Here is a 13,951-nt window from a genome sequence, read left to right as displayed (position 1 = left end):
TATGTAGTCATGGAAAAATCGATGAATCCAACAGATGTTCTCATCACAGCACATGCCGTGATATTGAGGGACACCTTTTAGTGTTCAACCCTTGCCAGTGCAAGAACCGATCGCGAAGGTATTTGAAGTCTGTTACTGAATTCATGAACTGAAGCTGATATAAATCCCTGAACTTTTTTATCGGGTGGAAGTCATACATATTCGCCCCGGGACAATCGTTCCCGTTCTGGCTCTGGTTCATCCTCCGACCGCCATTCTGCTCCGAGTCGTAGTGGGTATAGTGGGCGTTATAGCTCGGAAATAATTAGTGGGCACCGTGAAGACTACGCCAGTAAATCGCCGCGATCATACACTTCTCATCACTCGCATCATTCGACCCACTCTTCTAACACAGAGTCATCTTCTAACTACGATCGCTCTCATTATCGGTAAGATCACTGCTTGTTTTTTTTATGATTTTTCTGAGAAACAGTAATATCGTTAGACGTGATCGTAACCACGATCGTGAACATGAACGGGGCCGTCATCACAGCAATCCAGCAGGTAGCAGGAGATACCATGCGTAACTGTCGTCATTCCTTTTTTCTTGGTTACTGATTTGAAAGGCCATTTTCGGGACTTTCTTTTTTTTTTGTAACGTTCCTTTCCCCCTGGCTATCTGTTTTTCACGCTTTCCTGTTTTGTTTTCCTCGATCATTGATTTGGTGTTCTGTTTTAGGCAAGTGTTGTATTTGTAGGCACGTGATCATGACGTTATGTTATATCGACGTCAGTGGTTCTCCCCTTTATAAAGTCTCTGATATGAAAGCTCAGCTGGTAAAGCACGGTCAGACCACTAGGGCGCCTTTGTTCCCAGAAGCTTGGTGTTATCACATATTCAGCTGGTTTCGCTCAAAAGTACATTCAAGGAAACCTAACTAAACGACATCCCAAGCAAAGAAAACCAAAGATTAAACTATGGTTTTGCATAAAGGTGATCTTAGGGTGCTCAGCGAAAGCCCTTACAATGCGGAGCCGCCCGATATTGCAGAGCTCATTCAGTATCCAATTACACCTATACCACTAATATATGCTCGAAATCACGGTAAGCATTAGGTTCATCCAACGCACTACCACCTATAATTGATCACTCGAACTATTTACCACAGCTCTGACAGTTCACGTCGAAAACGAGAGAGAACCAAACATCGATACATATAAACTCAAAATCGACGGTGAACACGTCGAGGAAAACGAATTCAATCTAAAAGACACGATTCTTTCCTTCCCGCGGAAAGAAGTGGTAGCTGCGTTGAACGCAAGCCCATCTTTCCACCCGCGTTCAAGTGTATGCTCATGTATTCTCGTCTTGTAGTGTGCAGGTAATCGCCGTGCGAAAATGGCAGAGAAGACTCAGAGGGATCCTGAAGGGCTCATGTGGAGTGAAGCTACAATTTCTAACGTCAGATGGGCAGGCCTATCACTGTGCGACCTTTTGATCTTTAGTGGTGTCTCGACTGAGATAGATAAGTGGGAAAATAAGCATGTCTGCTTTGCGTCGCATGCTGTTGCATGCGAACAGGATTCTTATTTCGGGGCTTCTATCCCACTAGCAAAAGCTATGGACGAGAAAGGGGACGTGATACTTGCGTATGAGGTGAGCTTTTGAGTCCTGTACTTTTATGATTTTAATAAACCTGCAGTATCACCTGTAAAGATGAACGGCGAATCTTTAACACCTGAGCATGGCTTTCCACTACGCGTGGTTGTCCCTGGCTTCTCTGGCGCTCGTTGGGTGAAGACGGTCGACAGTCTGACTATCTCACATGATGAATCTCCCTGCTTCTACCAGAGACGGGACTACAAAGTACTACCAGATAACGTGAGTAATTGTACATTCCATGAGCATGTACATCATGCGTGTCCTTGTTCCATGCGAACAAATAATCAGTGAATACGAAGCTTACATGCAAGTTTCTCCAGGTTACATCTCAGGACATGGCTGACAGTCAGGACTGGTGGAGCCGTGTACCTGCTATGCAGGCCGTAGCCCTCAACTCAGTTATAGCAAAGGTCGAAGATATCACTCTTCCCGGGTTAAGTCGGGATAACACAGTCCTGGTAAAAGCAACAGGCTATGCTGTGTCTAGTGAGCGCATCACACAGGTTGATATCACTGCAGATGAAGGAAAGACATGGGTACCAACGCGAATTACGTACCAAGAAGGAAGATGGAGTTGGGCGCTATGGGAAGGAGATGTTAATGTGGATAGAGACGTTAGTGATGTTGATTTTGAAAGAGGGGGCTCGAAACAATACGGAGCCGTGCAAGTGATGAGAGTGGTGCAGTGCAGATGACGGACTTTCGATGGAATTTACGGGGAGTTGGGTTTTGCGCACTAGGGGAGAGTAGTGTGGAAATTTGAAGTACGTAGACTAAAGACATAAGACTGCATTATGGTACTTCTTTTTTCGATTATCAACTTCGTTGGCTGGTCTGTGGGATACGCGGGTGAGCTGTTTGATGCATGATTACGCCTTCTGTTTCCACTATCACAGCTCTGAGATGAAGACAGTTGGCGTTAAGATTTAGCCCTCCTGTCGCACATGAAGCTAGAGTAATACATATATCTCATCCCAGTGATGTCGCTGTGACAATCAAGCTAGGAAACACAAGAGTCATGCTATATACTGACGGGCATTTCACAGAAGGTATCACACTGTCGAATCATGAAATATACAACAACTTGATTATTTTGACAACACTTGCAACAACATGAAATAAATACGTATTGCGAAGTCAATCCACAACGGCAACACTCTCTCAAGGGCAGAAAGTGACGGTGTAAGAGGCAGCCTTGCCAGCATCGCAAGTCCAGAGAGCAGTGCCGCTCGCCTCGTCGTAAGCATAGCAGTACGAGTTGGGGCAGGCGTTCTCTGACGTCATGAAGAAAAGAAAATGTAAGCACATATCTTTGTACACGTGGAAAGATACGCACTGAAGTAAGAGTAGTCAGTAACTCCGGAAGAGGGGCAAGTAGCCTGGGTGGCATGAGAACCGCTGCAGCAGTTGGCAGAGTCGGCTGGTTAGGAGTCCAGTCACGCATCAGCCGAGTGAATAATAAGGACTGGGTGAAATCAACATACTGGGGTTGCCGTCAAGGTTGGCGAAGCAAGCACTCTTGCATCCCTCGTTGCCAGAGGCTCCAGAAGGTCCTTGGAGCTCAGCAGGGCCTATATGTCCACGCAAAGAAAAGAAAAACGCGTTCAGCAAAAGCAAAAGCTAGATCCAGAGAAACACATGTACTTACAGTTGGCGTTCAAGTCAACTGGGCAGTCAGCAGTGCTGCATCCCTGGTCGTTGGTGATGGCAACGGGGATGTTGAAACCATCGACTAGGGAAACGTCGTAGAAGTCCTGGTTTCCGCTGGCGGCCAAGGTGAACTCGGCGAGGGTAGCGGGGGGAGTTCCCTGTGTCAATTCAATTCGTTAAAGAGTGTGTGGTGGAGAGAACAGGGGAGTGAAGGCTTACGGGTTGAGTGCAGACGATACCACCAGCACAGTTACCAGTGACACAGGTGCCGCTGGCGTCGCAGTCACGGCGACCCTAAGATGAACTGATTAGTGACTTTGGGCCAGTGAGGATGGTATATGGACATACCCAGATTCGTCCAGCAGTCCAGTTGTCGGGAACCTGCAAAGTAAGATCACGGTGAGTGAATAACGATGAGCATTGGCAGGAAACATCAGCGCACATCGAAGGTGACGGTGTCACCAGTGTTCGCCTGCCAGCTATAGAAGTTCATCAGTTTCGAATGAATGTCCTTAAAAAGAGGAATAGCGTACCCAGTGGTTTGGCTGGGCGCAGTTCCGGAGCCAGTGTAGATCTAACGAAAATAAGTAACGAGGACTTCATTACAGGGAGTCTGGAGACATACAGCAGGCCTGTCACATAAGTGTAAGTGAACTGGATACGACGATAAGAAATAAAAACAACTCACCAGACGGTGTATGAGCACTTGTTAGTGACCGTAATGGAACGGGCCGAAGCACCAGCAACGAGAGCGAGGGAAGAGGCGGCGAGAGCGAACTTCATGTTTGTGATAGACAAGCTGGATATAATTCAGGAGTGCAAGATGTAGAACATATGTCCCACTAGTGAGCTTTATATACCCAACAGCATGATTCCTTGCAGTAACATAGCGGCCGTGATACGACAGATTGATTCGTTGCCTGAGCAAAGCAATTATGACATCAGTGTAGCAGTCGTTGCGGGGTTCTTTCTCATAGCACGAGGGTACAACAGCAGCCAAGCCAAGATAGCGCAGAGTTTGGCGAAGAATGTTCAAAACTTGGTCAGACCATATGTAGTAGTATCAGAGGGTCCGTTCGTATCCGCGACCGAGAAATGTGAAAGGATCTGCCAAGGAACTAGACGCAACGTGTATTTGGAGCCGCACAAATTAGACGAAGGATTCTAATTTCCATAAAAGTCAACTTCCTCGTCGTTTAAATCAGGAACAAAAAGAGCAAGCATGCGATGATGTTTTGTCGTTTTGGCTTAGGATCTTTCCGCGTGTCTTTCGTCGGTGCGGCCAAGCAATAGTTTTCTCTACAGCCGCTATTCCGACCCAGTTAATAGAGCTGATGCTGAGGTAAATGTTTCGGCTCTCAATCTGCTACGAGATTTGACTTGACATGGGAGCACAAACCAATTAGTGTTGTTTTCCATATACAATCAATTGGGTCAGCCTTGACGAAACGCAAATCCAAGTCGTGGCCATGTAAAAAAGAATGACTTCGAACTCAAAATGAGAATCATGGGTGTACAGAGCAAGTTACCGGATCCTGCCATGATTTGATGCTGTGCTGGTCGTAGGCGATCCCACGGTTACCTAATTTGGTAGCGCTTCAAGTTCACGCCGCGGCAGCTAATGGTCCTATCTGTACTCTCAGTTTATTACTACCTCAGGCTTTTTATGAGCCCTTCGTAATCTAGTCTACAGCGTTTCTTCTGGATTCAATGTTGGAACAGGAACTAGGAAGCTTTGAAACAGGACAAAGACTCTTGCGAACTTGAAGCATTCGACATTCCTGGCAAGTCGAGTACTCTTGGCTGTCCAGTACCCTCGTGCCAGACGCGAAAGTTTTACCCCACAACGGCGCTGCACTTATGTCATAGATCAATATCACTCCACAGCACTTTTCTCTCGCTACGAAGTCAACTCGTTACCAAGTCTGTCATATGATGAACGCGCACCCCCAGGAAGTTAGCTTGCTGGACATATAAAGCTCACTAGTGGGACATATGTTCTACATCTTGCACTCCTGAATTATATCCAGCTTGTCTATCACAAACATGAAGTTCGCTCTCGCCGCCTCTTCCCTCGCTCTCGTTGCTGGTGCTTCGGCCCGTTCCATTACGGTCACTAACAAGTGCTCATACACCGTCTGGTGAGTTGTTTTTATTTCTTATCGTCGTATCCAGTTCACTTACACTTATGTGACAGGCCTGCTGTATGTCTCCAGACTCCCTGTAATGAAGTCCTCGTTACTTATTTTCGTTAGATCTACACTGGCTCCGGAACTGCGCCCAGCCAAACCACTGGGTACGCTATTCCTCTTTTTGAGGACATTCATTCGAAACTGATGAACTTCTATAGCTGGCAGGCGAACACTGGTGACACCGTCACCTTCGATGTGCGCTGATGTTTCCTGCCAATGCTCATCGTTATTCACTCACCGTGATCTTACTTTGCAGGTTCCCGACAACTGGACTGCTGGACGAATCTGGGTATGTCCATATACCATCCTCACTGGCCCAAAGTCACTAATCAGTTCATCTTAGGGTCGCCGTGACTGCGACGCCAGCGGCACCTGTGTCACTGGTAACTGTGCTGGTGGTATCGTCTGCACTCAACCCGTAAGCCTTCACTCCCCTGTTCTCTCCACCACACACTCTTTAACGAATTGAATTGACACAGGGAACTCCCCCCGCTACCCTCGCCGAGTTCACCTTGGCCGCCAGCGGAAACCAGGACTTCTACGACGTTTCCCTAGTCGATGGTTTCAACATCCCCGTTGCCATCACCAACGACCAGGGATGCAGCACTGCTGACTGCCCAGTTGACTTGAACGCCAACTGTAAGTACATGTGTTTCTCTGGATCTAGCTTTTGCTTTTGCTGAACGCGTTTTTCTTTTCTTTGCGTGGACATATAGGCCCTGCTGAGCTCCAAGGACCTTCTGGAGCCTCTGGCAACGAGGGATGCAAGAGTGCTTGCTTCGCCAACCTTGACGGCAACCCCAGTATGTTGATTTCACCCAGTCCTTATAATTCACACGGCTGATGCGTGACTGGACTCCTAACCAGCCGACTCTGCCAACTGCTGCAGCGGTTCTCATGCCACCCAGGCTACTTGCCCCTCTTCCGGAGTTACTGACTACTCTTACTTCAGTGCGTATCTTTCCACGTGTACAAAGATATGTGCTTACATTTTCTTTTTTTCATCACGTCAGAGAACGCCTGCCCCAACTCGTACTGCTATGCTTACGACGAGGCGAGCGGCACTGCTCTCTGGACTTGCGATGCTGGCAAGGCTGCCTCTTACACCGTCACTTTCTGCCCTTGAGAGAATGTTGCTATCGTGGATTGACTTCGCAATACGTATTTATTTCATGTTGTTGCAAGTGTTGTCAAAATAATCAAGTTGTACTATTTGTCATGACACTGATAAGAAGATCATCAACTATATTCCGGGCAAGAGCGCTGGCAAAGCCATGACGCGGACAGAAGGCCACGTGATGATGCACCCGGTGAGCTCGGTGCGGTGATCACGATTGATGCCGACCAACTCTTTTCCGAGTTCCTTTCTACAATCATCTGAAGATTGAAGGGGAAAGGTGAAACTTAGCAGAGAGGTCATGGGCCTTCCACTGGGCGTTTATGCTTCAACATCATGGCTTAGCTCTATCGTCAAATGATACTGGGGCAGGGTCCGGGACTATATATACTCTATCGTTCCTTCTCGTCTACCATTTCCCATTTCTTAACGTGAGCACCGACAAAACCATGGGACTCGACTTCACTGTCTACAAAGGCTCGGAAGATGGTCGTATTGTCAAAGCAACCACTCATCGAGATAGTCTTAAACCTGACGACGTTCTCGTGAGAGTAACCCACTCAGGTTTATGCGGTACGGACTTGCATTACAGGACGTTCGATGTGGCCCTTGGCCATGAAGGTGTAGGCTTGGTTCAAGAGATCGGTACCGACGTGAAATCGATGAAAGTGTGAGTTATTCTCTTAGCTATATGCTGACCAGACCACTCATTCGTGTAATTACAGGGGCGACCGCGTTGGCTGGGGATACGAACATGGTTCCTGCGGATACTGTGACGAGTGCCTCGGTAGTCACGAAATGTACTGTCCCGACCGACAAATATTTGGTAGCGCATCATTAGACCAGGGCTCTTTTTCTACACACGCGGTGTGGCCTGCCAAATCCCTCTTCCATATTCCAGAATCTATGTCATCAGCGGATGCAGCCCCCCTTATGTGCGCTGGGTCAACCGTCTATAATGTCTTCCATCTTCATAGTGTATCTCCAACTGACCGCATCGGTATTGTCGGCATCGGTGGCCTTGGGCACCTTGCAATCCAATTCGCAGCCAAGATGGGATGCCAGGTAGTGGTCTTCTCTAGCACGGAGAATAAGAGGAAGGAGGCGATGGATCTGGGAGCCACAGAGTTCTACCCGACTAAGGACACCAAGACGCTTTACATCGGGCCAAAATTGAAGCATCTTATTGTTACTACAAGTGAACAGCCAGACTGGTCATTGTACGTGTATTCAATGAGCCGCTAGTATAGTGCTGATCATAAGCGTTGCGCATATAATTAGATATCTACCCGTGCTGGCGCCCAGAGCCGCTATATACCCGCTATCGATATCACTGAAAGATCTCACTGTACCCTATATGCCGCTCTTGATGAATGGGTTGACCATACAAGGCTGTATGTCCGCTTCACGGGGCGCGCACATCAAGATGCTGAACTTTGCTGCATTTCACAACATCAAACCTATCAACCAAGTATTCCCCTTGAACATTGAAGGCATCGAGGAAGCAATGCAGAAGCTTCATAAAGGGGAGATTAGGTATAGGGTCGTGCTAGTCGCTGAGGGAGCATAACAATCACGTCGTAGTAATTGGAAGTGGTGTATGGTATGTCTTACATATTTTACCTGTTGGATGATATCCTTGTATACTAAGGAAGGTAGTGAGGTATTGGATTATTGACCCATTCAACTGATTGTAAATAGGGTTTCGACCCCTGTGGGGGGGCAATGCTCCTTTTCCAAATTTATACTTTCCACATACGCTCTTCTGATCCCTGAGCTGGACGATCAACGGAGTTGCTACCCCTTATTTCCATTCCATTGGTTACCACCTCTGAATTCGAAGGCCCAAATTGCGCAAACGCACGAAATTCGTCACAAACTAAATTCTTGTTCAAGTACGTGCCCCTTAACTGATGCTGTTAATCACTCATCTGTATGAGCACTGGCAGGGTAGGTCATCACCACCCACTTCCTCTTCAATTTCTAATGATGAAATTCTGCGTGTCTAAGCTCCAGTAAGGTGACGTTGCGTATCAAAGCTTATTGAAGAACAGAGTGTAGGATAAATTCATTCGCATGTACGCAATGTTCAAAAATCTCTCTAGCTATGATCAAACACGTCAGTCTTTGTTCAAATCTACTTTCATCTGATATTTTTAGTTTCCTATATCGTGACCTTACGTATTTTTATCGGTTAATCCATCTTCAGACCGCCCCGAAACCGGGAATCTCTATAATGTTTAACATTTATTTCCCCCCAATCATACCACCGATACCTGCGAGCCGTTAGCCACGCAACAAGTACCCCTGACTTGATGGGCGCAAAATCTAACGCTATAAGATCGATTTGCGTGTTCTATGGCTACGATGAGAGTGTATATGAAATGAGTAGTATCTACCCATGAAGGAAAATCCAGCATTCTCGAGTGAAGGGCTCTAAGTGACCGCCATGCCCGATGACTCAGTCACATCATGGGTTGGCAGCATTGCAGCATTCAAGCATTGCCTTTTCTTATCAGCGCGCCCCAACCTACTAGTAGGAGTTCATTCTAATATGGGAATAGCTGGGGCTGTGCAATCGGACTGGCCTGAGGATTCGTCTATGCCGACATTAAGGTAGCTTTCTTTAGCCAACATTCAGTCTATTTGTCAGAGTAATTTTCGTCATCCAACATAGCCAGAGCTGTCTCCAAGAACCACATATGCTTCTTGACGAAATGTACGACAACCGTACCGCCCACACGTTTATTTTCGTATCGTATGTTTCGACTCTCCCGACGACTCCAGGCAATTTCGGCTTCCGTGGTGCTATCTATGTCATGGCGTCAGAATGTTTTCTGCTCTATCCAAGAAAATTCATACCTTCTCGTATTCTGGACATGTGGCTTCCTTCAACAAGGGCCTCAACACTTTCTAACAATGACATGTCTGAGAGTGGAGGAGAATATCGCACGCCAAAAGTCGAAACGCTCGACAGAGACCATTCCGTTGGTATCGGCACATTGAGTGGCAATGTGGAACTTGCGCCAGCAATATAAGACAATACCCGTTGACGGATACGTGTAACCTCAGAAGGGAACAAAAAGCCATGGGAGTACCTGTAGGAGAAGAAATGAATAATTCAAAAAATTGTAAAATTTTCAATGCTAAACAATGCTCGTCTTACACAGTACCCGAACGAGGATGATCGTATATCCAACAGCGCTCGCTCGACCATCGAATTTCATTTGAACGCGGATGGAGGGCCATCCATTTTGCAGTTTGTTTGTCTTCTGCGCCCTTGCTCAGTGCTTTGACAGCCGGGGTAACTGATACCCATTCAGTCAAACTCCAGGTGAGGGCATATAGTTCCCCTGCCATAAACCGTTCTTTTACCAAGTAACCCCAATAGACTAAAGGGTCTCGAGACTGAGCAGAGAGTGGGGAGCATCCTGTATGTGACAAGGCATCTCCGATGATGCCATCTGAAGAAGAGTGTGTAGGTATAGCAGTCACATTCACTCCAGCCTCTAAACCTTTGGCCCCATATGGCTTTTGAGTTTCAGAATAAAGCTCAAGCCGAAGGCGCGATTCAAGCTCGGCAAGCATAACAAATGCGTCGTCGTCGACCTTCGCTACATAATCTGGCCGCACCCATGGTTTTGATTGGCCAGAGGAGCGATGCTCCCAAGCTGCAGCGGGATCGTGATGGGCTAGGAGGGGCTCGGGAGATGTGGCATTGGAGTACGAGAATTGGCGAGAGACAGTCCTATTAAAGTAGTTGGGAGGAACCCAGGCACTAGAAGCCGCCCATGTAAAGTATGAATGAGTTTTTCCAGAGTTCATGTTCTCTGTAATGGGGAGGATAACGATATCATGGTACACTGCACAGAATAGTGTCATTTTGATCCAAAAGGAAACCGCCCGAATGATGTAGTCTACTCACGCTCTATTTCTGTCTGAATCCTTCGCTCCCAGTCTTTACGAGGCCTACCGATAATAAAGCGAACCACAGTCCGGGAGGTGCCTAAACCTTGGTCTCCATCGCCCGCACCGTTGCGACTTCGTGGATGACTGGCCCATGTAGTACGTATGAGCATCCTTCGCTCAAAGGAAGTGTCCATGGAGAACACGCCTAAAAATATGCCTGTTGGAGGTAGACAGTCCAGGTCATGAGGGAGAAATACGGACGACGCGTTCGAACTTAGATCCAGATACGGGTATGGTGACGCTGAGCGATACATTGGAGGAGTAGTCGTTGAAGAAGGGATCGAGCAATAAGCTTGCCATGGCAAAGGCTCTCTATCGGGATTCAATATGTACTTTAATGACAGAGTCAACGTTATGGCGAAAACGGTGAAGATAAGCAGTGCAAAGAGCTTCATTTTAAATCAGCTGGGAATAGGCAGGTGATTATGAAGATACACCGACGATTGATAATGGAGGATGTTGATATAGTATGGTATATTGTATTGATCCTATCTTGAAGTTCCTAAAACGTTTCCCGTCTCTTGACCGTCCTTTGTGCATGGTCTCACCAATGTTCCACCATTTTCGTGCATTCTTAGGAAAGGGTTGTCGGTCAGCATTGCCAAGCAGGCTGTTGTCCATTAGATCTTCCCGTAAGGACTGGCAATGAAAATGAGGTATCAAGGGGAGGAGGTCGAAGACGCTACTTCAGTAAAGTTACCATGGTCTCCAGAACTGCCTCGCTTACATAAGAGGCCACAATCGAAGTGTGGAAAATCGGCAGATACCAGATACATGGTATACCAGAATAATGTATACAGCAGGTGATAACATTGCCCTCTGGGGCAGACCTGGACCTTGAGTTTCTGTTGGATCTGACTGGTTGAATGTACAGCTGGTTACATTTACATGCACACCAAGCATAACCAAGTTTTGTCACACCCAAAATTGATGAAGAAGCCTGGAAGTGGTTGGAATATTTGATTGTATTTTTGGACATACAAGATTTTGTCAGAATACTGTATTTTTGTTCACATATTTCCATTGATACTATGTTTTGTGTGGAAATATAAAATTATTTCAACAAAAATACAGTATTCTGACAAAATCTTGTAGGTCCAAGATACAATCAAATATCTTAACCACCTTCAGGCTTTTTCATCAATTTTGGGTGTGATAAAAGTCAGTTATGCTTGGTGTGTATGCACAACAAACACATTGTTAAGAACTATGTAGTGCCTTATTGCGCACAAACAGCCACCTTTCTGTCAATTGCTCAACATTTTTGTCCCACATCATGTGTAACAACCAAGAGTTAGTTACTCTGGTGCACAACTAGAACAGACTATAAAGGTAGTGATGAGGGAGTGGTTACCCCTTAGGTAGGACCGAGTTAGTTGTGGGTATACAACAGGAGGACCTCGCTGAGGAGTCTCCTTGATCTATTAGGGTATATATACTACTACAGGGTTGTTTGTACATGTGTACTGTACAGTTGATGGAGGCAGTGGCTGATGATGTCATGGGGCACAGCCCATGTGACCAGCTCCACTGTGTGAGAGAGTTGTATCTGAAAATAAGGAAAAGGCAGTGTAGTGTGAGAAAGAGGAGTTTGAACAAAAGGGAGAGTGCCGCATGGCACAGTGTGTGAAAACTACAGAAAAAGGTTAAAAAGGAGAATGAAAATTAAAGGTCCAAAAATTGTGTTATCGTAACATCATGTGACCCTACTGGTCACTGACACTACATTGGGCACAACAGTTTTCATGATTTAGCAAGTTGGGGACTGGCACCAGGTACTGCTACAATAAATTAAGTTGTTGAGGGAAAATGACAGTGGAATGTATATTTTCAGAAATGTCCAAATAGCCCCCCCCATCCGAACAGACAGTTGATGACAGTTTGGTTATTTTACACCATACTGTTACAATTGATGTACCAGTACCTACTTACACTTTCACCTTTTTTGTACTTTTACTTTTATTTTTCCAAGTCACATGACCAATCATGTGACCATTTACTTTACTTTACATTTTCGACTTTTTCATAGTCACATGACCAAGTCATGTGACACAACACCTGACCAGTGTCTAGGCTCACCATGTGACCGGTCACATGCCAGACATCGGACTTTAAACTTTATTTACAACTGTAGAGTACCTCATGTATTTTAGTATATATACAGGAGCAATACATGGGGAAGGACTCAGCGAGTCCTCCTGTTGTCTAGCACAACAAACCCGTTGAAACCTGAGGGGTGATCCCTCTTTCTCTCTTCTCTTTGCTTGTCCAAGTTGTGCGCCACAGTAAGAAACTCTTGGTCGTTGTTGATGATGAGAACTGTTGTTAGAAAACCACACACAAAAACAAACTAACACACAATCCTCCCAGATTCCATGGAACTTGTTTATGGGCTTTGCCTCCTAGAACAGTGGGTGCTCTGGTTGTTCGTGGGGTGGTATGTATTGTGAGGAATCAATTTTTCTTATCACATTCCCATCATGTTGTGGTTAGCAGACTCGATCCCCGTCACTCCTCTTGCCCTTGGACTAGAGATTACAGCAGGTGTCTTATTACTTTTATCATTTTCCTTCTTATTCTCTCTTCACACTCACGTTCTATCGTACCTACAACGACGTAGACTTGTTGTCGACCCTCGAGAAGATATCCAGATGACATAGCCACGATCCAGTGCTATGTCTGGGAATACTTCGGAGGAATATTGATAAGCGAAGAAGGGTGTGAGTCAGCGCCATCTTGGCTAATGAATCCCGTCACCAAACGACATCCCTTACCAATACGTTGTCATGCACCAAAGTTGATTGGTAGTATGGACAGGTGTCAATAACGAAGCGAATATTCAAAAAGACTCGCCTTTGCGCCACACAGGCACAGTGCCACGTGGAATAGTAATTAATATTGCCCTTTTTGAACTTGTGGCTGATCAGCACCACCTCTATTAGGCAATCCAGTCACGCTCACCTTTGCTTTTTCCATCCGGTACTTTCGGGCATTTCGGGATTTCGGCAAATTTTCACGGCCGCCACTGGGCTACACATTGCATTGCGCCCTCGCTTTTGTCGTTTCCCCTTACTCCCCTTCCTTTTGCCTAGCCCCACCATGGGCCCCCTTTCCCTCTCCTTTTTATTCTCACCCCAAGGGTCGTTTTCTGGGGCCCCCCATTTTAGTTCACCTCCCTCGTCACCTCCACCCTCCCTCCTCCTCATCTTTTTTTGGCCCCCCCACCCTTTTCTGGATGTCACAACTTCCTATCCGCTTCCCGTCGCCCATTCGTTGACTACCCACCGGGCCACTGCTGGTATCAACAAAGCCCCGGCGCGCGGGTCCAAATAGGGGAAGAGGCCATCCTCGTGACGTCGATTGTGCGCATTCATAATACTA

At 46.5% G+C, this 13,951-nt stretch overlaps 6 protein-coding genes across 6 annotated transcripts; 3 read left to right on the top strand and 3 right to left on the bottom strand.

Annotated features, from left to right (window-relative positions):
- Positions 1–389: 389 nt before the first annotated feature.
- On the bottom strand, positions 390–812 carry SERLADRAFT_467304 (uncharacterized protein; the record flags this gene model as incomplete). Its single annotated transcript, XM_007318229.1, has 2 exons — positions 390–425; positions 477–812. The coding sequence occupies one exon, from the start codon at positions 695–697 to the stop codon at positions 527–529; it is 171 nt and encodes a 56-aa protein (XP_007318291.1).
- A 3-nt stretch (positions 813–815) lies between these two features.
- On the top strand, positions 816–2,473 carry SERLADRAFT_467299 (uncharacterized protein; the record flags this gene model as incomplete). The annotated part of the gene is made up of 5 exons (XM_007318228.1): positions 816–1,084; positions 1,149–1,297; positions 1,355–1,636; positions 1,697–1,861; positions 1,963–2,473. The coding sequence occupies 5 exons, from the start codon at positions 958–960 to the stop codon at positions 2,335–2,337; spliced, it is 1,098 nt and encodes a 365-aa protein (XP_007318290.1).
- A 239-nt stretch (positions 2,474–2,712) lies between these two features.
- Positions 2,713–4,822, bottom strand: SERLADRAFT_415430 (uncharacterized protein; the record flags this gene model as incomplete). Its single annotated transcript, XM_007318227.1, has 11 exons — positions 2,713–2,916; positions 2,979–3,062; positions 3,127–3,213; positions 3,291–3,450; positions 3,512–3,586; positions 3,641–3,673; positions 3,735–3,771; positions 3,826–3,866; positions 3,918–3,924; positions 3,981–4,629; positions 4,692–4,822. 10 exons carry the CDS (start codon positions 4,073–4,075, stop codon positions 2,804–2,806), a joined length of 732 nt encoding a protein of 243 aa, XP_007318289.1.
- A 443-nt stretch (positions 4,823–5,265) lies between these two features.
- SERLADRAFT_449037 (uncharacterized protein) lies at positions 5,266–6,692 on the top strand (the record flags this gene model as incomplete). Its single annotated transcript, XM_007318226.1, has 10 exons — positions 5,266–5,433; positions 5,490–5,496; positions 5,548–5,588; positions 5,643–5,679; positions 5,741–5,773; positions 5,828–5,902; positions 5,964–6,123; positions 6,201–6,287; positions 6,352–6,435; positions 6,498–6,692. 10 exons carry the CDS (start codon positions 5,339–5,341, stop codon positions 6,608–6,610), a joined length of 732 nt encoding a protein of 243 aa, XP_007318288.1.
- Positions 6,693–7,050: 358 nt separating this feature from the next.
- On the top strand, positions 7,051–8,171 carry SERLADRAFT_437880 (uncharacterized protein; the record flags this gene model as incomplete). Its single annotated transcript, XM_007318225.1, has 3 exons — positions 7,051–7,271; positions 7,327–7,821; positions 7,883–8,171. 3 exons carry the CDS (start codon positions 7,051–7,053, stop codon positions 8,169–8,171), a joined length of 1,005 nt encoding a protein of 334 aa, XP_007318287.1.
- A 1,012-nt stretch (positions 8,172–9,183) lies between these two features.
- SERLADRAFT_467292 (glycosyltransferase family 31 protein) lies at positions 9,184–11,231 on the bottom strand (the record flags this gene model as incomplete). Its single annotated transcript, XM_007318224.1, has 5 exons — positions 9,184–9,413; positions 9,464–9,699; positions 9,768–10,464; positions 10,527–10,959; positions 11,012–11,231. The coding sequence occupies 5 exons, from the start codon at positions 11,189–11,191 to the stop codon at positions 9,244–9,246; spliced, it is 1,716 nt and encodes a 571-aa protein (XP_007318286.1).
- Between the last annotated feature and the right edge of the window lie 2,720 nt (positions 11,232–13,951).

Source organism: Serpula lacrymans (assembly GCF_000218685.1).
Source record: "Serpula lacrymans var. lacrymans S7.9 unplaced genomic scaffold SERLAscaffold_7, whole genome shotgun sequence".
NCBI classification, from domain to species: Eukaryota; Fungi; Basidiomycota; class Agaricomycetes; order Boletales; family Serpulaceae; genus Serpula; species Serpula lacrymans.
This window is presented reverse-complemented; position numbering and strand designations above follow the sequence as displayed.